The 23,244-nt window shown below is 37.1% G+C and overlaps 1 protein-coding gene across 1 annotated transcript in view; it reads right to left on the bottom strand.

Annotated features, from left to right (window-relative positions):
- PPP1R9A (protein phosphatase 1 regulatory subunit 9A) overlaps positions 1-21,639 on the bottom strand; it is a 296,085-nt gene extending 274,446 nt beyond the window's left edge. Inside the window, 1 exon segment of the mRNA XM_057731848.1 lies at positions 20,245-21,639. Coding sequence (XP_057587831.1) covers positions 20,245-21,639 — 1,395 coding nt within the window.
- Positions 21,640-23,244: the final 1,605 nt, after the last annotated feature.

The raw sequence follows: 23,244 nt of genomic DNA, 5'->3' as shown, positions 1-23,244 counted from the left end.
AAACATGTGTGCTGTAACTAGAGAGAAGCCCACGAACTGCAACAGAGACCCAGAGCAGCCAAAATATTAAAAAAGAATTTAAAAAATAAAAAAATAATAATAATAAGAGGAAAACACTGAAAATAGAAATGCAATGGGAAAAAAGAAACAAAAGTTACACACAAAAAAGTTATGATGATATAAAATCCAAGCAACACATTTCACAAGAAATACTTTAAATAAAAAGCAAAATCCAAATAAATAAGAAATTTAAACACCACTTCTGTGCACACCCTGACTTCTACAAGGGTACAGTAAGAAGATGCTTGAAATTCAAAGCATCTCCTCCATTGGCAAAAGGAGTTACATATGCCATTTAAACAAATAACACCTCAAATATCTGCTCCCCTCCCATAAGCACTGGCAAAGGAAGTGCTTTGGCTGGGATAATGGCAAAGAACAAATCCCTCCATGAGCATATGGAAAGATGTCTAAAATATCACCATGCTCAAAGCAAACAGTCAACAAATTAGTATATGCAATATTACAACCTATAAAAGAAAACTACTTTTCAAAGTTACTGCAAATTAAACAAAGAAATGAGATGGCCTGGCAACCTACCCAAAATGCTATACCAATTTACAGGGAAGGCTAACATCCATCATTAGGGCCACGTTACCCATTGGTTCCTCAACCAGGCCATTAGATATCCTGAATATCTTCATCTCCTCAAAAGTCAGATAGAAAAAAAGACAAAAGATATTATTTCTCTAATATTCTATAGAAAGCAGTTTATATGAGAGGCATATAGTTCTGTATGAAACCCAACCAACTATCTCCATATACTTGTAATTCTAATTAATGCCTAAGAACTCTGGAAATCAGGACATATGTTCTTGGAACTAAATTACAGGCAGATGGCTATAAAGTTTCACTCATTCACAATTAATTAACAAATACCTAATTTGTGCCACAGGCAGTGGGGACAGAAAAATTACAAAGACATAGAGCTCCCCGCCCTTAAAGAGCTCCTAGTCATATAGATTACTTGGCTGAAGCACAGTAACAAAAGGATCTCTCTGTGAGACAGAGTACAAACGAATATCCTGGAGATTTCAGGGGCTAGGCTGAGCAAGCACTCAAACACTTGTTTGATTGTTGATGCACTGGTAATGCACAGCATACTTATACTCAAGAAACTACAGAGGCTAGGAATCAAAAATGTTTCCCCACGTGGTAAGGAATATTCCTTCAATTAAGAAGACATCCCTAGGTGGGTACAGAATAGAGACAAAGTAAAACTAAATTTTACTCAGGTGACTTTACCTAGGGGCCACGAGTACTCTAATCTCACTATACCTCACTGCTTTGCCCTATGATGCCACTGTTCAGCTCACTGGAGTTCCCGGGGGGTAGTGGACCTGAACACACTGATTTTCAAATATGAGCACACAGCATGAGCCACACTGGCGCTGCGTGCAATACAGCTGAGAGAAGGCAAGAGAGTGACTCCCACTTCACGTTCTATTCTGATCCCTCTGCCTGTCTACCTAACTTCAGTGATGATTTAAGCACTTTGATACTTCACATGCTTCAGTGGCATTTCTGTAAATGGTTCAGAATATTTTAATTTCACCTTGGAGCAGCCTGTAGTTAAAACTTGAACCACAATAAACTTCTCTCTGCTCATCTCCTTGTAAATTTGCACCTTTCCACAGCATAATCATGGCAAACTATGTTCCCAGAGAATTTCTTTCAGCTTTAAAGTTTGATAATATAACTATTCTTAATAATTAAAGCACTGAAATTTTCCTACATGATGACAGGACACTATATATGTTATATACATACATATGCACAGAGATGTGGGTATACATATATAGCCAAAGACAATCTGTGTGTGTGTGTGTGTGTGTGTGTGTGTGTGTGTTACAGTCAAAGTTAATTCTTTCCTGATTAATCATATAGTCACATATCCTGTCACATAGTGCTATTCTATAGATACACACTGCATTCCGGACAGTCTGTTTCACAGTTATGCGATACCAGTTACAGGAGATCAAATCATAAAATGTATATGAAACAAAACCCTATTACCTTTCCTGACAAAGCATATGTCCCAAGTAGATTGGAAACTCTGTCACCATCTCTGTAAATGAAGAGCAGCATAAAAAAAGATGTATCATAACTATCAATGGTAGAGTAGGTGGTTAATTTAATTCATGAACTGTCATGATGAGTCCCACAATTCCCGTTTCCCTTCCTCTCAAACACTCCTACCTGTAATGCCAAGGTCAAATGCCATGAATACATATTCTCTCAATTTTAACACAGGACTAAACTTAACCTCTAGAATTAGCTCTACAAAACTTTGCCTCAGTTCTAATAAACTTAACAAACGTGAAATTCACACCTCAAAACAACATTCACAAAAGTAAGAGGTCTGATTATTCACATAGCAAATTAAGAATTATATAATAAAGGCTTGAAATTTTATAGCTACAAGGGACTTCTAGATACAAAGATTGTCTAGTCCAGCATTCATTTCAGAGAATTCAAATATGGAATTGGTACCAATTTGATCTTGTTGACACAACTTACAAAGTCATTAGGCAAAATATAATAATACAAAATCCAAGGCACTTTTCAGCTGGTAAATACTGCTTTGTTTAAAAATAATCATAATTATAATCCATTCTTTCTAAAGAACGGTAAGTAGCTCTATCTCTAGCCACTCCTGAAATAGAAAGGCTCAAGCACAAGCATTTGGCAACTTACTTTATACAACAGCAAAGAAAACTAAACTTGTCCTTAAAACTGGCTATGCCCAGACTAACACCTACCTCAAATGAAGTAAATGCCAAGAGCCAAATCAGTGTAGATTCAACAGCAAAATTACCTGAAGGGGACTTCCCTGGTGGCACAGTGGTTAAGAATCCACCTGCCAATGCATGGGACATAGGTTCGATCCCTGGCCTGGGAAGAGCCCACACGCCTCGGAGCAACTAAGCCCGTGCGCCACAACTACTGAGCTCATGCTCCGCAACTACTGAAGCCCGTGCGCCTAGAGCCACAATGAGAAGCCCACGCACCGCAACGAAGAGTAGCCCATGCTCACCACAACTAGAGAAAGCCTGTGCACAGCAATCAGCAATGAAGACCCAACACCGCCAAAATTAAAAAAAAAAAAAAAAAATTCTCTGAAAAAGAAACAATCATGGAAAGAGCCACTCCCATCCAAATACTTTGAGGCACACATCCATACACATAGAAGTGGCATTTTAAGAAACCACAGTCAGTCTAATTCATGTAGAAAAATCCCTTAAGAGGAACATTTATATTATTATTGTGTTGGTTAACATACCTAATGCTTGCATAAACTTACATTGTATGTTCTCTCTATTCATTTTCATGACTAATTTTAGTATTTTTATAAGGTGACATCTGTTTCCAGGAACAAAATCTCAGTGTATAACATGAGGCCAATAGGAAAAAGATTTTAATTTACAATGACCTGTCAAAAGGTTATTGCTTCAGGTCAATTGGGTCATATACTAGGAGTTACCAAAATACCACCTGAAGCTCACCATGCCTTTAGAAAAGAAAACAAACACAACGTCTTACTGATGAGCACTTATTCTGTAATGTAAATGAAGACTGAAAGAAATACTAATTTGGTCTACTGCTTACAACAATATTAATACTCATGTACATTACTCTGAAGGCTTTGTTTGGGATCATTATAGATCCAATATATCAGAGGGCAAAATACTACAGCTAGAAAAATCTGCAAAGGAAAAAAAAAATCTTCCAGCTGACCATGCAAAGTAATTCTACAGAAGGTAACAGCAATCTGCATACTTGACTATTTTGGATGGATATATGAATAAAGTAGGCTTAACTTGCAAGATTCTGACAGCTAAGCACAGCACTGGTTCTTTTAGGCCCCGAAATCTGATTTGAAGTCTGCCACCAGCCTTGAACACAACTTTGACTTACTCTTACATATTATAAATGGTACAATAATACTAACCTACTTTATCAGAAATAAATATTTGTCAGTATCTTTACATTTCTGTACCTCTCTTACCTTCCCTGATTAGAAGAGCTCTTCCCCCAGTCTCAATCCATAAATATCACCAGCTTTCCTCAGAATTACTCAGAGTTTGGTACTTCATCTACCAACCCACCAGGAAGACTGTTAAACCTTCATACTTCTTAAAATCTTTCTAATCTTGTTGGAGATTTCTTCAAAGCACTATTTCTCAAACTCTGTTCCTCCAAAATGTGGGCCTGCCCCATCATGCTGCCTCCCAACACTCTCATCAGGTCTTACCCCTGATTCGCATCTCTCCTCACAGTAACCCAATAATGTAGATACCTGGATCCAAGCCTCAGATCCACAGCCTTTGCTCAAAGGACACCACTGGTTCATCCATCCTATTTTGCAGCTGTTGGATAGAAGATAATCAACTCCCTCTTTACATCCAGCTAATTCCTTCACTCTCTCTCATTTGCTGAGTACCTGAGTATAAACCAAGCACTAGGCAAGGAAAGAGAAACACACAGATAAATAAGAAATAGTAGCCTGTGACTTTTGTATTGAGAAGTTAATTTTATAAAAAACAGTATCTCTCATCTCCTGTCTAATCCATCTTGCCCCAGCTTGCCCTTTGCCTGTCTTAACCCCAAATCCTTACAAACATTCACCAGTCTTATTCTTGCTCACGTAGACTCCTGCATACCCACCCCACCCCCATCTCCACAACTGCTCCTTCAATCCATCTTTCTTCCTCTATCAGAGTGGTCTTTCTAACATACAAATTCATCCATGCCTTTCCATGCTCAAAACTCCTTCCCATGCCTCGTAAGTTTTATAGAAAAGCATGCAAAGTCCTAAGTCCAGCAGCACAAATAAGCCTTCCTGATCTACCCTTCCCCTACCCTGTACCAGCAATATTAAACTACTTTAAGACTTACAAAAAAGAGCATGCTTTTCTCTTCTCTGTGCCTTCCTGCTACCTTGCCCCCCCGCACCATTTTCTGCAAACACTTAACTAAACCATCAAAACTTAGCTAGAGCTTCATTTCCTCCTAGAAGCTTCCCCTAACTTGCATCCAGACCCAGGTGCCCTTTCTCTACACCCATAGTATCCTATGCACACCTCTCTCAAACCGCTTCTCTCACTACATTTATAACAGTTGACTCTGGCATCCATCTCTCTCACTGGAATGCAGGCTCCTTGAGAGAGAACATATTCTAATACATAGTGCCTAGCTTAGAGCAGACATTCTCTACAAGAAGATGCCCTCTTAGCCAAAGCAAACTGCATTATGAATTTGTCAACTAACTGAAAAAGGCAGTTAAGTGGGAAATCATAAAAACTGATATAAATTTTACCATGTGTATATTAACATAAGATATCTGAAAGTGCATTCATTCACCAATCTCTGGATATCACTTTTTTGTGTCTCTAGAAATGTACATAAACCCTAAAAAAGTTACCGTATTTTTATTTAAAAAGAAAAATGCAGAAAACCACTTAGCAATTCTCTTCCTTCAAGTGCCATTAAAAGCTATTTCTGCCTGGGGAAAATGATATACATTTTGTACATAAACAAATTTACAAGAACAAGCAAAGCCATTTCATATTTTAGCCTAATAACAACTATTAGATATCTTCACATAATATTATTCATGGGGAAAACATATAAGCAAAATACAGGCAAAAAATATGATTTGAAGACCTTGGATTATTTGTTCCCATGCAGTTTATTACTAATTACTTAAAAGCACTGAGAAAAATGGAAAACTGTTTTCTGGATAAATAAAAGTCATACTCAGCAAGAGCCTGACCAGAGAATGAGACAACTGGCTACCAAAATAATTATAAAATTATGACTTAGGTCTGGAATTAAAACGAAGGACATTTCTAAAATCAATATCAAGGGGGTGGGGGAAGAAGTGATCCAAAAAGGTAATTCCTCTCTAATCACTAAAAAGAACAAAAGAAATCACATTTTAATAAACAGGCCAGGAAATAAAAGGTGGGGAAGAAACAAAACTGTAAGAAACAATTTAATCGCCTTCTTTAATTAAATTTTTAACAATTTTCATGAAAGAATATAGATATATTCATGTACTCAAGTTACCAAAGTTGTGGTAAATTACTGCAATTTCTAAATAAGTAGCTTTACAACTTTCATATGGGGCTTGCATTTTTATATTATCTTGCAACTAATTACAAGCTTGAGCAATCACTCAAAGCAGAAATAAAGTTAAAACAAAATGAATACTCTCCCCCTTCAACTTTCACAGCCATATCTCATGCAACCATACTTTAATAACTGTTTCTGGTTACTTATAAACTGTCATTATCTTACCAGGCAATAGATTGAGATTTTCCAAATGAAAGAGAGCACAACAGCTTCAGCAAGCCAGAGCAGGGGCCAGAAAAGATTACAATCTGTAATGGAATCACTCAGCTTTCATTTATAACTGCTACCTTGAAGGATTTTACCTATAAATAAATTATGCAATCATTATACATGTACAAATATTATCCCATCATCCCAATTTGGACCTTCAGATGCAGGGAGAGTGAACAGGAAAGGGGAAGGAGCACAGGTGATGGACATCAAAGGTTACTAACACTAATTATGTGCCTACTATGTGCCAGGCAGTGTGACAGTCCTGGAGACACAACCATAAAACAAAGTCCCTACCTTTCAAGTTTAAACAAACTTTCTTAAGAATATCATATGTCAGCAGGATCTGAATCCAGGTGACATATGATCCAAACCATGTGGTCTTTTTTCTACTGGTACTAGTAGTACTACTACATACTGCCCAAGAGGAAGAACCCCTTCAGCAGGTTTTCCAAGAATGACAGGGGCAGAACAACTCTTCCACTAATTGGGAAAATTAAGGGGTTTTTCCCCTGAAACAGCTTCAGAAGGTACAACCAAATAAGAAAACCTGACTGTGATAGTTAATTTTATGTGTCAACTTGGCTGGGCCATGGTGCCCAGATACTAAGTCAAACATTATTCTGGATATTTCTGCAAGGATATTTTTGATTGAGATTAACATTTAAAGTGGTTGACTCTGAGTAAAGCAGCTTGCCCTCCATAATATGGGTGGGCCTCATCCAATCAGCTGAAGGCCTGAATAGAATAAAAGACTGACTTCCCCTAAGCAAAAAGAAATTCTCCAGCAGACAGCCTCTGAACTTAAACTGAGTCTCTAGCTGAGTCCTTCCCTAGGTCTCCAGCTTGACAGCTTTTACACTAAATTACAACATTTAAGTTCTTCCCTGGGTCTTCAGCCTGCCAGCCCACCCTGCAGATCTTGGACTTGCCAGCCTCCATAATCATGTGAGCCAAATCTTTAAACATCTCTATTTCTATCTTTCTCTTTCTCTCTCTCTCCCTCGTCCTCTCGACATCTATCTACACACACACACACACACACACACACACACACACACACACACGTCATATTGGTATATTGGTTCTGTTTCTCTGGAGAACCCTGACTAATATATTACCTAAACATTAAATACATGACATGGAAAAAAGACAACTTCAAAAGTGCTTTGTATCAATATTTACAGCTTATTTCCACCATCCTCCAGTGAGAGGGATCAACTCTACTCAGTCAAAGATTCATTTCTAGATTAAGGGTAAGAATTTCTCAAAACAATAAGTGCCAAACCCAAGTAACTCCAAACTAAAACTTCTAAATGCTACTGCTGCAAGTGGAGCAATCTCCTGAGAGCTCTCTAGTTCCTTAAATATATTACTCACAGAACTCATTATTCAGAGAAGGAATCAGCAATATAAAAAGTCCACAAGCATCACAGTCCCCAACGGAAAAACACAAGTCTCATCTCAAACTTGGCTGAGTACCTAATAATGTTTCCCTCTTTCCTTTAAAAAATACTTATAATTATGTACGTAGTACATATCTAAGTAGTACTATTATAAACTCAGTATTCAGTAAAATATAAATAGAATTTATTAGCCATATCACAGTAAGGTTAAGCATACCTAATGAAAAATGATAACGGAGCACCAGGTTATATAGTAAGGCAATTTAAAGGACTTCACCAGAACTTATAAAATGCTGGAATTTCTTAAAACTGTAAGATTTATCAGTTGATCTAATTAGGCCAAAAGCAACACTTTAAGCTTCTGATTTCAGAAAACTCTGCCACCTGCAAAAAATATTTTTCTTATCATTTATATACTTAAGCATTGTCTGCTAAAGCTTTTCATAGGTGCAACACTATCCAATGCATGAAGATAACTGACCCTTTGACTCTTAACTAAAAATATTATATACCACCATATACTCTAATCATACATCAAATCAATCTTCTCAGCTAAAACTTTTGTTAAGAATAACAACAGGAAACTACATATTGGCTGATGTTTTAGAAAATATATTCAAAAGGATGCTGTGAAGACCTAGGACACAAAATCCCATTTTTAACTGAGTGCATGCAAGTGTTTTCACAGGATTACATACAGGCAAGGTACTAAACTTGACATCTCTACTCTCACCTTCTCAAAGACAAAGCCTATTAAGGCTCGATAATTTAATAGACCCAAAAGAAAGACATGATCTCACATGGGATAACTGTTAGGCTTTCTTTAAACAAATACTCATTATTTTGAGTAAGACTATGCATTAAAGTATTTTTCACTTCAGATCCAGAATATATGCCCTGTTTCAAAAAGCACGTTTTAGGTAACATCTTCGGATATCACACACACAATAGCAACTCAAAGAAAATATCTAACGCTTATGCAAGTATTATCATCATAATTTAAAATTCATTAGAAATTCCTGCCCCACATAATACTTACAAGCTTAGCCACAAATATGAGATCAATTTTACTAAGGATTAGAAAGTATGCACTTAATGAATTCAATGGTCAAAAGTTCACCCATTTTTTTAAATAAATTTATTTATTTATTTATTTATTTATTTATTTATTTATTTATTGGCTGTGTTGGGTCTTCGTTGCTGCACACAGGCTTTCTCTAGTTGTGGCAAGTGGGGGCTACTCTTCATTGCACTGCGTGGGCTTCTCATTGCAGTGGCTTCTCTTGTTGTGGCTCACGGGCTCTAGAACACAGACTCAATAGTTGCTCCCCAGCATGCGGGATCTTCCCAGACCAGGGATCAAACCTGTGTCCCTCGCATTGGCAGGCAGGTTCTTAACCACTGCACCACCAGGGTAGTCTCCACCTACTTTCTTAAACCAACACCTTCTTCAGTATTCTATACATTTATACTCTAAAGTTTTTTTCTGTGACATATTGACCTCCAAAGAAAATTACATTAAAAAATTAATTAGGATTTTGGATGTTTTTGTCAACTTTAAGTTGTTAGGGACTTCCCTGGTGGTCCAGTGGTTAAGACTCCGTGCTTCCACTGCAGCAGACACAGATTTGATCCCTGGTGGGGGGGAACTAAGATCCCACATGCTACGTGGCACAGCCAAAAAATAAAATAAATTAAAAAAAATAAAAAATAGAGTTGTTATTGCTGATCATTCCAAATGTGTGTCCCGTTTCTTTTTTTATATAATTAAAGTAATATGTGATCACTATAAAAAATTTAGTAAGTCTAGAGAAATTAAGATAATTCTATAAACACCTTTAGTGACTTCCCTGGTGGTGCAGTGGTTAAGAATCCACCTGCCAATGCAGGGGACATGGATTCAATCCCTGGTCGGGGAAAATCCCACGTGCCAAGGAGCAGCTAAGCCCATGTGCCACAACTACCGAGCCTGCGTGCCACAACCACTGAAGCCCGTGCGCCTAGAGCCCATGCTACACAACAAGGGAAGCCACCACAAATGATAAGCCCACACACCTCACTGAAGAGTAGCCTCCACTTGCTGCAACTAGAGAAGCCCTGTATGAAGCAACGAAGACCCAACGCACCCAAAAAGTAAACAAACATCACCTTTACTCTCTGAATCCAGAAATTACCAGCGTTAACATTTTGCTATATGTATTTTTAGTCTTTGTTCAGTCTTTTAGGTTTAAAACTAAAAGTGTGATAAAAATACATATTAAATATTTAACCAGTTTTTTTACCCTACAGTATATTGCAAAATATTTCTCATCTTTAAAAATTTTAGAAAACACAATTTATAACAGCTTTATCTTATTACACTATATGTATGTGCATATACATATATATATAATAGTGAATTTAACCATTCCCCTACTATTGAATATGAGTTCTTTTAACTTTCTACCAAGACAAATAACACTTTGATATACTCCTTACTAACAACCATTGACAAAAAAAGGCAATAAACAATACCCGGAACTCATAACCAAAAAATGAGTTTCATGTAAACACATGAAAACATTCAACCTCACCAATAAATCAACATAAAACATAGAAATTATGAGAAATCTAATAAGCTGAAAACTATAAAGCATATACATAGTACCAAGTGCTAGTACAGGGATTGTGAGAAAACCATTCCAATGCAATGCTAATTATAAACTAATAAAATCTTGCTGAATAATAATTCAGGCTGTGTGTATCAAAGACTTTAAAATATTTTAGGACTATATCCCAAATAAATAATCATAGATAATTCTAGATGCTGACCAAAAAACTACATATAGAGTTAATTCTCTTTCAATGTTAATTTAACATTGAAACAAGACATAACATGTGTTATGCATCTGTATCAAAAGTCAACGAAGGCCTGATCTACCTGATTATCATTCTTGTATTCTGCTTTCCCTATTATATCATAGATTTTCCTTTCTGATCTAGCTTTTATTTTTCATAAGATTTGTCTGTGTATTTGTTTTAACGTTCAGTGCTCAATCTTAAAATTTCTAAGAGGAAATGTGTGCTTTGGGCATTCATATGTTAAAACTGATGCACAACTTAAATTACTGCATTTTATTATTCTACCTACAGAATAAACTTTTAAGGCTAATCATGTTCTGGGAATTTCCTGGCGGTCCAGTGGTTAGGACTCTGTGCTTCCATTGCAGGGGGCATGGGTTCCATCCCTGGTTGGGGAACTAAGATCCCGCAAGTCATGTGGCAATGCCAAAAAATAATAATAATAATAATAATTATAATGTTTTATGTATTGGTGCACAAGATGATAGTCAAATATCCTATAGTAAGTTCTGCCTTTTCTCTGAGGAACGGTTTCTTTTAATTTTTTTATTGAAGCATAGTTCATTTACAATATTAGTTTCACATGTACAACATAGTGATTCAATATTTTTATAGACTGTGCTCCATTTAAAGTTATTACAAAGTAATGGCTATATTTCTCTATGCTGTACACTATATCCTCGTTCATTATTTATTTTATACACAGTAGTCTGTATCTCTAGGAATGGGTTCTTTTTAAAAAAAATACAACAGTTGATTCACAATGAAGAGCGTGAATTTATGTCTGTTTCTTTCTTATGAAACAACTTTGCACATCCATTGAGCGTAGATTTATGTCTGTTTCTTTCTTATGAAAGAACTTTGCACATCCATTTTATTTGAAACAAGTGCTTAGTAAAAAGAATCCATCAATACAGCACTAACTCACAAGTGGACCTTAAAAACCAACCAATAAACCTGTCTTTCTCCCTCCTCTATTGCGGTCCCTTACAGTGAAAGAAAACTCTTCAAAAGCCTGAATAGGCACCTTTGACTATGAGTACTATTTAAAATCCTTGTATCAAGATCAGACAAATTTTCCAGTATGAATGTACCCTCCACAAAGCTCTATCCTGATATATTTTTTGAAAGAAGAAAAGTAAAAAGCAACTTTTGGAGGAAAGATCTGAAGTGGAAGAAAGAGAAAGGTCCACCTCACTGGACAGTGATGACTCAAGGCACAAAGCCACGCAGTTTCTCAGGGTCATGCCAGTACGAGAGCATCAGACCAAAAACACCAAATACCTACTCTGGAAGCCTCCCACCTGGACTCTCCCAGGGAAGCTCCATGGTCACTATTCTGTTTATCTTTCTGACCTTTGTCAACCACTGTGTGTCCCAATCTAGCCCACTGCATTTCAGCTGGCATAGAAAATAATGTGGAAGATTAGCTTTCCCCAGAACAAAACTCATTCATTATCCGATTTAAAAAAACAGAGAAAGAGGCTAACATGTCTGTGAGCTGGTCCATTTAAAATCACTTTTCTTCACATATAAATATATGTGGAATAGTTTTAACTCTACAAATGCTTTTCTTAACCCCTCTGAAATATATTAAATAAGCAACAAGACTTTGCTCCTCCTAAAATATAAAGTTTCCAAATATCTTTATATTCTGCCTATTTCATTGTCCTTTTTGTAAGGATAGGTGCATGAGAAAGAGAAAGCAAGTTAGGTTAAAAACTTGGGAATCATGCAAAAGATTATCAATATCTCAATCATGCTAAACTGTGCTGTGAAGCTATTTCCAGAACAAAAGTGAGTGAAGCAATTAATATGTCAGCAACTATATTACAAAACATTTCTTTCCTTACTCTTAGGTTCCTCAGCAAGGTATTTCAATACATAGTTCAAGCCATACTTTCAAAAAGTCAAGTTGCTCTAAAAGCCACTCTATCAAAACGTACTCCCTTGGGTGTAATCTTTTAATCATCTTAAAGTTTTTACTATAATCTATAGCATACATACCATAACTTCATTTTGATATTTCAACAAAAGATGTTCAAATTTTTCCCTTTGAAATAACAGCACAAATATTTATGATAATGGTACTATACAAATATGTTTAAGAGATAATCAAGATAACAAGAGGTTAAAGCTGAGAAGAAGTCTTAGTGATAATTTACAAATAAGACAGCCTCAGTTATGAACAAGAAAACAAAAGCCTCAAGATGCAGATTTGTCCAGGTTTACAGAATATCAAGAAACGTCTGGTGTTACTTTCATTATCAGTTAATATTTAATAGTGATGTATATAATACACTCTAGTTGACAATGTGCAATAAATTAAGTGCCTGCCCAAAATGACTTATCTCATACATGGTTATGTTATAGATAATAGCAAATATGGCATATAAAATCTATATTGAAATACTGAAGGAGGAGAACTTTTAAAATAGTGAAGTTTGTCCATGAACAACTCCAATTAAAGAATAATAAAAAAAAAAGAATAATGAAAGCAAGAACATATGAACAACAGGATGGAAATAAGCATCAGGTCATCAGAAAAGGACAAGGGTCTCTTCATGCTAGAAAAGACCAATGTAAAGATGAAAATTGGCATTGGTGTTTTTCTACCTTTAAAGATACCCTATGCTGAAGCAATCACTTAGCTTCATCAATGGCATTTTCAGATTATGTGAAGAAAAGTGCAGTGTCCTAAGCAAGGGAGTGATTCTGACCATCATCTTCGCCCCGTACACTATTCTTCCTCAGTTAACAAATATCCTCATCCATTTCTGGATCCTGCTGTTACCTCAGCTTCCTGTCTTCTTTCTCTCCATGAAATTGCATTAACAAGCAGGCAGCATTTGTTGCTCCCACATCTTGCCACTTCATCTTTAGACCATGTCACAATCCAAAAATTCCTTTATCCTTGCTCTCTAGACCTTCCTAAGGTCTGCTGCCCTCATGGTCTTAAATTTTAACATATCTCAAGCCATACTCGTTGCAACTCCTACATTCCCTTTAAAAAGCATGCCCTGGATCCCATTTATATGAAATGTCCAGAAGAGGCAAATCTATAGAGACAGAAAGTAGATTAGTGTTTGCCAGAGGGTATGGGAAGAAGGAGAATTGGGAGTGACTGCTAACAGGCACAGGGTTTCTTTCTAGGGTGATGGAAATATTCTAGCATTAGATAATAGTGCCAGTTGCACAACACTGTGAATATACTGAAAACCATTGAACTGTACACTTGAAGATGGTGAATTTTATGTTATTTGAATTTTATCTCAATAAAAAATTGCAAATTAAAAACAAATGAAAATAAGCAAATATATGAGCATGCGCGCGCGCGCACACACACACACACACACACACACACACATACACACACACACCATGTCCCTCCTTCTAACTTTCCCCTTGCCTTACAAAATAATAAACTCCCCATAAGTGGAATTATTCAAGCAGAAGCTGAATGATCATCTGTCAACAACATGCTATTGAAAGGCTAACTGAAGTGAGTGGGAAATTACACTAGATTACCCTTAAGTATTTTTCATCTTTAAGTTTCTATGTCACAAACCAAGATGAAGAGATTAGAACCAGGGAAATTTTTTAAAGTGACCAGAAAGAAAAAATACGAAGCATTACTTGAAAAGTATTTTTCTATTCAAGATGAAAACTGTAGAATGTACTGAAGTAAAAGAACAAAAATGAAACAGATCCAAAAAGGAAGCGCATAGGAAATTAAGAAAAAATATTAAGTAAATTAGATAACAGCACAAAAACCAAGAAATTATATTCAGAGTTTAACATAACAATATTTGTTTTGTTTACACAGAGTTTGTCCTGTATCTAATTGTATTTTTCTCTAGAAACTCTGAAGCCTTTTTTCTTTTTGAGTGGTGAAGATGTTAGAAAAAAAATCTAATGCACATGAGATTTAAGTCAAATTACTGCTGATGGGCATGTGACTGGATTAATAAAGTAAACAACGTATGGATGACATAATAGAAAGTTATTTTCTCACAGTTTCAGCCTCTTGTTTTTAAAGTCTGTTACCCCAACAACTAGCATGCTTTGTGAGGAAATTTAGAGGGGAAGAAAAAATATTATTGATCATACAAAAAAGAAAGAAACTTTAAATATTTCTACTATAAGTAAATGCCAGCAAACATCTGTAATAGTCTGCTATACAAAAGAATCTCTTTTAAATACTAAATGACCAATGTTCAGTTAAAAAAAAGAGGTATTCGTATATACGCATGCAGTATTAGAAAAGGGTCATTCAATAACTACTCATTATTTGATTTTACACAGTACATTAAAATATTTGACATATTTACCTGGTTATAAACCAAAACTTATAAAACATCAAATTTTAAAAGGAAGTTCAATTTAAATGTTATCCAAATAAAAGCAAGCTATATAAGATGATGATTCTTATACTCTGTTAGTTTCTAAATTTAGGCTTCCAAAAGAATGAGAGAAATGAAATTTCTGAGTCTATCAAGAACTTCCTCCTCCTGCCCTTTCATAATTAAAAACTTGGACTACACAAAGAGTCTAGAATGTGCCTTTTTAATGACCCAAATTCCTTATGAATTTAGGGATCTGAATCCACTTTGGTACCCAGAAACAGGCTGCTTCATGCACCTTACAAATTTATACCTGTTTCATCTTCAAAGAATACTACCCCATACAACCAGCTACAGCAGATCCATCTGGAAGGCAAATTTGTTAAATAAGCTTCCCCAATATTTTGTTACAAGCCCCTTTCAGAAGCCAGAAGATTATACTTCAAAATCATATTCCAAATAGTGGTCTGTCGACCAGCAGCATCAGCACCAATATGAGAGCTTGGTAGAAATGCAAAATCTCATCCCAGACCTACTGTTTTGAGTTTGCTGTTATTGCTCGAGAATATTAAATTCTGTTATAAAGGTCAAGAAAACAAATGCAATTGATGACACTCTAAGAAGAGATAATCACTGATGGTAAGTAAGCCAATACTTAGAGACTCAGTTAAGTATAGATAATGAGAGCTTGTAAGACCAAGGCAAAATCCACAAGATATGTTAAAAACAGGTAAGTTGGCAACCTGTAAGACATTCCAAAATAGAAAATATTGTGGAACAAACAAGAGATTTACTTGTAGATAAGAAAGGGACGGAAAGACCAAGTCATTATCATACCATCTCCGGACTGACAGCTATGCCACCTCAGTATCAGCCACCCAGTGAGGACAACCAGTATGAGCCTATTCTGGACCCACAGGTACTCTAACCAAGAAATGCAAATAATACCCATGAATCATCAGCAGACAAACTGGCAAAGCTACAGCTGTATCTAAGTGTACTTGTCCCCACTCTCTTAGATACAGCAAGTATGTATCCCAGGAAGCATGACGCCCAGGGCATCACGAGTCTGTGGAGTTCATGCTCAAATATCAACTCTAGTCCTCATAACCACACCATCAATGGGAAAAGCTGTTATGAAAGAGAGAGGGACAGGACACATGAATTTTGTGTACCCAGGACTCAGGTAGTGTGGTCCTTCCTTCCAATCTCTTTTGCACCTTAAGTGTATTAACTTACCCACCCCCCAGCTTTCCTCCTGCTTCTGGCTGTCTGTTTTAAACTGATTTGATACATCATGTGATTCAAGCATTTTAATTTTGTTGCTGAGCCCGTCTATTCCATACCTCCGGGATAGCTGGTAGTGTACTTGGAGGCTAACCATTGCATCGAGGTAATTTCCTACAAAACACCTATTGAATAAGAAATATGCACTTTAAAAGGTCCCCAGGTGATTGATATGCAAATTCAAGTTTAGAAGCAATGAGCAGGACTGTTAGAAAGAGAAAGCTGCACAAAGACAGAAATTTGGATCTCAGAACTATGCTCAGAACACCATCCTGAATAAAAGGCCTCATGTACCCCCAATACCTCAGAGCCCCAAAAGAGGGAGAGAATGCTAAGAAATCCATTTTCAACAACTATCATGTAAGGCTTAGAGGAGCACTGCTGCCCTTGGTGACTCTCCTTTGAACTCCAGCTCTATAAAGCTCCATGCAACTTGAGAAAACACATGGAGGAGTATAGCATAATGTATCTCAATATTAACCCAGCAATTTCATCTGGCTGGGAATCAGGAAAATAACCTTTTTCATATATGCTATGTTTCAAGAACACCAATCCAAAGGACATAAGGCTACCAGAAACAGAGAAAGGGTCATGACTTCCTTAACAAGATTGCAGTGACGATCTTAGAAAGATCAACCAAGAACAAAAAAGTTGAGCAGGATGACCTAAGAAGTGACTCTAAGGAACTGTACACCTCCCACTGACCACGGGTTCCTGATCTGATCAGCTCCAGTCATTTTATGTATTTATTACATTTGCACTGTTCCTGACACATAGTGAGGGCTCAATAAATGTTCTGAATTAATAGAAAAAATAATTTTAAATGTCACCCTTTCTATCTTTGATTTATCTAAGACAAATTTAACTCAATTCCTTGGTTCTGAGAAATTCCTGAGAATAAAGGCATAATTCCACATCTCAAATTAGCATCTTCATAACACTCCCTCATTCCATATCTCAAAGTTGGATTTTACATTTTCTATTATTACTTCCATTCTAATTTTCCACGACACTATGAAACACATTAACCTATCTGTTAAGAAATGATCTGACCATTTCTAAAAGTCACCAACAATTATATATAAGGGGTATACTACACAGGAAAGATCAGCTATTATTTTGATATTTTTCTAGGTCCAGATTTAAGACATTTTAGGGAAGTATCTATTTAAGACATCTATTAGAAGAACTGAAATAGAAACTGAGGACACTGTCACACACACAAAGGTCATAAACAAGATCCAAAACAAAAGACCAAAAGTGTTGAGAATGTTTATTCTAGTGTAGAATAAGATGAGGCTATCGGGAAAAGAATGTAAAAGTTCTAAAGATTATTTCTGTAAGGAATATGCTCCCTATTACTTCTGAAACAGGGACTGTGTTTAAGTTTCAAAGGAAAAGATTTAAGTTAGAAATCATAACTTACCATTCCATAATTAAATATTTATAAAAAGTATAAGGAAACACATATACGGAATGACTGAGTGTATTCCCTTCCAAATGATCTATCAAATCCTGTTCATTCCATGCATTTAGTATAGCCAAGAACAGTGAAAGTACTCCTAGGACATTAGATACTTCAGCACAGATTTTTACACTGTTTCATGGGTTTTAAATACCACGTGTTTAAGAACTGACTCTTGAAGCTCACAGAGGGAAGAGGTAAACTTATAGATTTTTGTGTCCTCTGCAGCTAACAGCATGAGCATAAACATATAATAAGCCTTCAATAAACACTTACTGAATTTAATTATTACCACTCTGAAGCAAAAATCTTAATTGGAGAATAATCTAAACACTACCATCATCAACACCACCAGTAGAAAAATAGTGCTCAAAATTTCCAAGTGAATCCACTTACATGTTAAACAATGGGAACAAGAAAGAGTAACTGGCTTATTCATTACAAAGGGCGAAGAATGAATCTGTTTGCAAACTTAATCCACTCCAACTAGTACTGTTAACTGCCCACTAAAACCCACTGCATTATCTTTCACAAATCTGATGCTTGATCCATGCTTTTAATGAAATGTGTTAAACTTAAATATATGTAATCTATTTCCTTCCTTGTTATATGAAATATTCAGCCTATTAAGTGAAAACTGAGGCAAAATGTTTATTGTTATAAGCAATGGTAGAAAAAAAAAATCACTTCAATTTCAAAATATCACACCCCAAAACCTGGTTTGTTCACATATGAACACTGAAATTTCAATGATAAATCCTTTAAAATCCATTAAACCTATTACTATGCAGTTATGTTTTGTGCAGCACAGGACCCAAATACAAGGTTGGTGCCCCGTTTGGTTGATAAATTTTCATTAACTGCTATCCTCCATTAGGAAGTCAGTCACTGGTTTTAACAAACTCCTTGAAGAGTTCATTTCACTTATTCCTGCCTTGCTCAACGTGTAACAATTTAATCTTACTGCTTTCTTCCTAAGGGGTAACAATGATGTTTTAACTGAAGCACTTGCAAAGGGGACACAAATGGTGAAATTTAGGAGCTGGCTGGATAGGCCTGAGGGAAAGGCACCTCTAAAGAGAGTGGCTACAATTGAGGGGCAGGGGAGAGAATGACAAAGGAAGATGGGAAAGAGCAGCAAAGAAAGTTAGCTTACTTAGAAATTACATTCACAACTCCAGTAGTTATTTCAAACATAGTTTAACTTGACCTGGCCCATTCTGACCCAGAACTTCTGCTTTACACTAATGAAAGGAAAGTCTGCCTGCTAACACCAGTAAATAATTTCATAGATTATTAGTTTATTTCAAAAAAGCATTTCATAACTACAGAAAGGTCATATTTATCTTTGCTATGTTAATTATATATCTTACAGCCTTACATGAAAGTTTCATAAGATGGAAATAACAACAGACAGTGACTTTAGATTTTGAGGAGAAAATTGAAGAAGATACCATATCTAATTCCAAATCTATCATATATACACACTGTGTAAGCCAAAAGCCCCCAGAAAGTGGCTTCAAACTGCCTAGTCTACCACCACAATCCCCCAGATTCCCCTAGGAGGGCATGCCAGCATTTTGGGACTGAGCCGATGGGCAAGTCACTTTGAAAAATCACTCCAGCAGATTCTGATACTCAACCAAACACCTCCTGCCCCACTACCATTATCAGCTAATAATGTTTCACCACCCGCTGCGGATGTACTCTGTGCCATTCTTCTATTCCAAACGTTAACTAAGTGAAGTCATTAGAATACAGCATCTGAATTCAATTGGCATTTATCCAGTTTTTAAGAGGTAAAAATAAATCCACGAATGGCAAATCAATTTAACGTCCTTTCACACAATTTCATTTTAAAGCCATATAACAAATTCTGAACTCAAAGCTATTTAGAGTCATAGCTTTCCAATTAAAGTATTTAAGTCCGCTAACATATTTCCATGAATCAAACACTCACTACCAAGTAGCAGTACAAAAAAATGTTCCAACATTCCTCACAATCCACTTACACTTAAGTAAAGGATAACTCAGATTTTTTAAGCAAGTAAAGAATATTATTTCAAGGTTATCATAACTCTCCCTTTAGCACATTATGTCTTATACCCTACAGTGTTTGGATTCAGATAATTTTATTATTTACGGGTAATTTCAAGTAAAACTAGTTAAAGAAGTAATTCTATTTCAAAGTAACACTCCTGGTTTTCAGTGTTATTATTCATACTCCAGTCCTCTGGAATGTATCTCACAATCCCCAAACTTCTTCACCTTCAATATTACTCAGCACTGGTTTATACAACTATAAAGCACATCAGGAAATAATCTCTCTCAACTCCAAACTTTTAAAATCACCTGACAACATGTGTGTATCAACAACCTTGAATTCTTTATAGCTGTCAAGGCTAGTCTACATACAGTTAGGCCCAGATACTTAAAAAAAAAAAAAAGAAAACTTAGAAAAAACTTCAAACACAAACTGAGAAAACATACTCACCTTAATTGGAGCACTACTAAACTTAATTTTCCTATTTGCCGGGATGTCGTCTTCTTCCGGCAATCCAATGATTTCTGAGTATTCCATATCAGGTTGATAGTAACTGTTTCCATCACTGTCTTCCTGCTCATGCTGTTCAGTGCCTGTCTCTCCCCAGTCTGAATTATACCTGGATCTCACCCTATATATATTATAGTCACTGTGCATGTAAACATGGGAGCTCCCAAAATTATTTGAATCTTCGAATACTTCCTTTCCACAACTGAACCTAGAGGCATCAGCAGAAGTAAAATCACCACCTGCAAGTTCTTTCCTCTGTTGCATTGCTGCCTCACTCCCAACCAAATGAGCTTCTGCGTCTTCTGAAGGTTCGTTTTGTGGTGAGGGGATTTCAGACTCTTGCACTGCCTTGTCTTCTGCACAAGGTTCTTCAGGAACGTCTTTGTCAATTCTGTCAGGAGTCTCTTGGTTAGATGTGGAGTCCTCGGCTTCCTTGCTCTGCTGTGCCTCTTCACTAGGCACTGAAGCTAGAGAGGTACTTTTCGAACCCACTTCTAGTACTGGAGTTGTATTACTCTTCTGAGCATCCTCTGCATCGTCACTGTGTTTGCTTGGAGGAGACCAAGAATTAGAATCTTTAAGGTGCCCAAAGGTGTCAAGATTTGTAACAGTGACAGATGGTAAATTCAGAGGATAATGCCCAGTCACTGAGTATTCGTTGTTCTCAGCCTTCTCGGAAATGATGGCACTGGGGGAATCCGTGTTCTCAAATACTGCACTCAGTTGACTCACAGTTGGGGAGACAGCCTCTGTCCGGGAGCTAAGGCTGTCCAAGGAATCAGTACTGCCTCTGTTGGACTTGGAACCACCCCATTCATCCTGAGGTTCACTCCCTCCAGCTTTCTCCTTCTTTGGGGAATAGCGGTTGTTTAGTCCTGACTCATGCACACTTCGCTCAAACATCTTGCGAGTTTCTGTGAATTTAGAATATGAAGGGCCATCGTACATTGTGTCAAATCTACTAATTCGTTCTGAAACAGAGGACTCCAACTTAACAACTGAACCATCTGTTTTTTCCAGAAATTCTTTAGGCTTCATTCGCTTCTGAGGGGATGAAGGTCCACCTTTCCCCCTTGTTTTGGAAATGACTGCGGCATTCTCACTGGGTTCCATACCCATCTGCATAAATAGATTCTTAATTCTGTTGACATTGGAGCCATATTTCCTCCCCCTGCTCTGCTGGGAGCCCTCACCTTCTTTTGTTTTTTGTTCCCCATCTGACTTGGGTTTGTCAAAGGTACTTTTCAGTGCCTGGAACTCAGTTCTATATGCATTCCTGTGAGGAGAGGCACTTCTGAGAGTGGTACGTTCACCTGAAGACTCGGTTTTCAACATTTTTACTTCAGGGGTGAAAAGCCAATGTTCATAATGATCAGGAAAAAAACAAAACACCTCTCTTCTCTAATCACCAGTATCTGGTCAAAAAAAAGTACCTCTCAAATGGCATACTGTGTCAGTGATCCTCCCAACAGGTGTATTAGGAAATTATTCAGTCAAGAGTTACACAAAATGGTTTTTTCAAAGCAAGACTAGAGGTTCATCTGTAACAGAAAAGAATGAATTTCTGAATTCGTTTACTTATTTGAATTTATGTTTAGTCAACTATTATATACTTTTCAAAGTGGCTCAGCCACACGTCAAATAAGAAGTTACTTATTGAAACGGGAATTTCAAAGCCAAGAATTTAAAAGGTATAACTCTGATTGGTCTTTGGTAACAAAACTGTTTCAAACATAACTTGAGACCCCTACCACACTCATACACATACACACATACAAGTGACACATAAGTACACTTCAAAGCAATACTTCAGCCCAAGTTTTGGTTGGTTTTGTGAATGACATTAAAAGAAACCAGCAGTTCCTACATCTTTAAGAAATCATCAAACTGACCAGAAAGATGAAATTCATTTGAGATTCTCCACATCAGGTATAACTTATTCTTTCTGTACAAGCACAATGAAAAGTTCAGAATCTATGTTTACAAACTTCAAAACATGCCTACAGGGGCTTATTTCACTCTTTCTGGTCCAGCATTCTCATCTACAACATCCCCAAAGCAACACTAGCGCAATTTCAGATCAAAACAAGCAGAAGAAAGTTCTTAAATGGCAGCAAGTTTCACTCTAAGTTCAGAACCATATCAAATATTTGGAAGTTTCCTAAGAGTGAACATCATTAATTATAGAGTGGGATATAGACTATCATGGGAATAAATGTATGAGAACGTGACTATCAGAAAGTAAACAGACCATGAAACCTCTTTTCATAGCCCTGATTTATTACACTTGCCTCTTACTACAAGCTCACAATACAAGGCAAGGCATGCTGGCTGGTCTCCTCTAGCCCGCAGCTGGATTTCACATCAATATGCCATCAAGCAAATACTTCAAGATCCGCTGAGGAGCAGACATTGTCGTTCTAAAGATTTTTCATTTTGTTTTTGTTTTGTTTTGTTTTTTAATATTAGGCCGAGCCCTATCACCCTCACACACCATCAGATGAGGAAGCACACACTTTCATTTAAACCGTCTCCAAACTCGGCTCCTGGCCCAGCACGCATGCATGGCCCACGCAGACAAACAAGAAAGGCTTCAGAGTGTGGTGCCTGTTTTTTTTGTCAAGCATCGACAATCTGCTGCTACCGTGACATCTGTTTAAGCCGTACACACCCTCCCCTCCCCCCCCCCACCGCCCACTCCCTCCCCCGCCAGTTCGAACCCGAGGGGGCGGGGATGGGGGCGATGGGGGCGATGGGGCCGCCGGGGGATTCAAAACCTGCCCTCACAAAAGACAAACATAAATAACACCAACTTGAGAGGCAGCCGATTCCCAAGCCTGGTTCGGGACGCAATCCCTCGGCCTCGGGCAGGGGCAGGGCCGGGAGAGCAGGTGACGCCAAGCGCTATGGTAGGAGGTCGCAGTCTAGCTTTGTGCCAAG

This window comes from Hippopotamus amphibius, chromosome 4 (genome assembly GCF_030028045.1).
Source record: "Hippopotamus amphibius kiboko isolate mHipAmp2 chromosome 4, mHipAmp2.hap2, whole genome shotgun sequence".
Classification (NCBI taxonomy): Eukaryota; Metazoa; Chordata; class Mammalia; order Artiodactyla; family Hippopotamidae; genus Hippopotamus; species Hippopotamus amphibius.
This window is presented reverse-complemented; position numbering and strand designations above follow the sequence as displayed.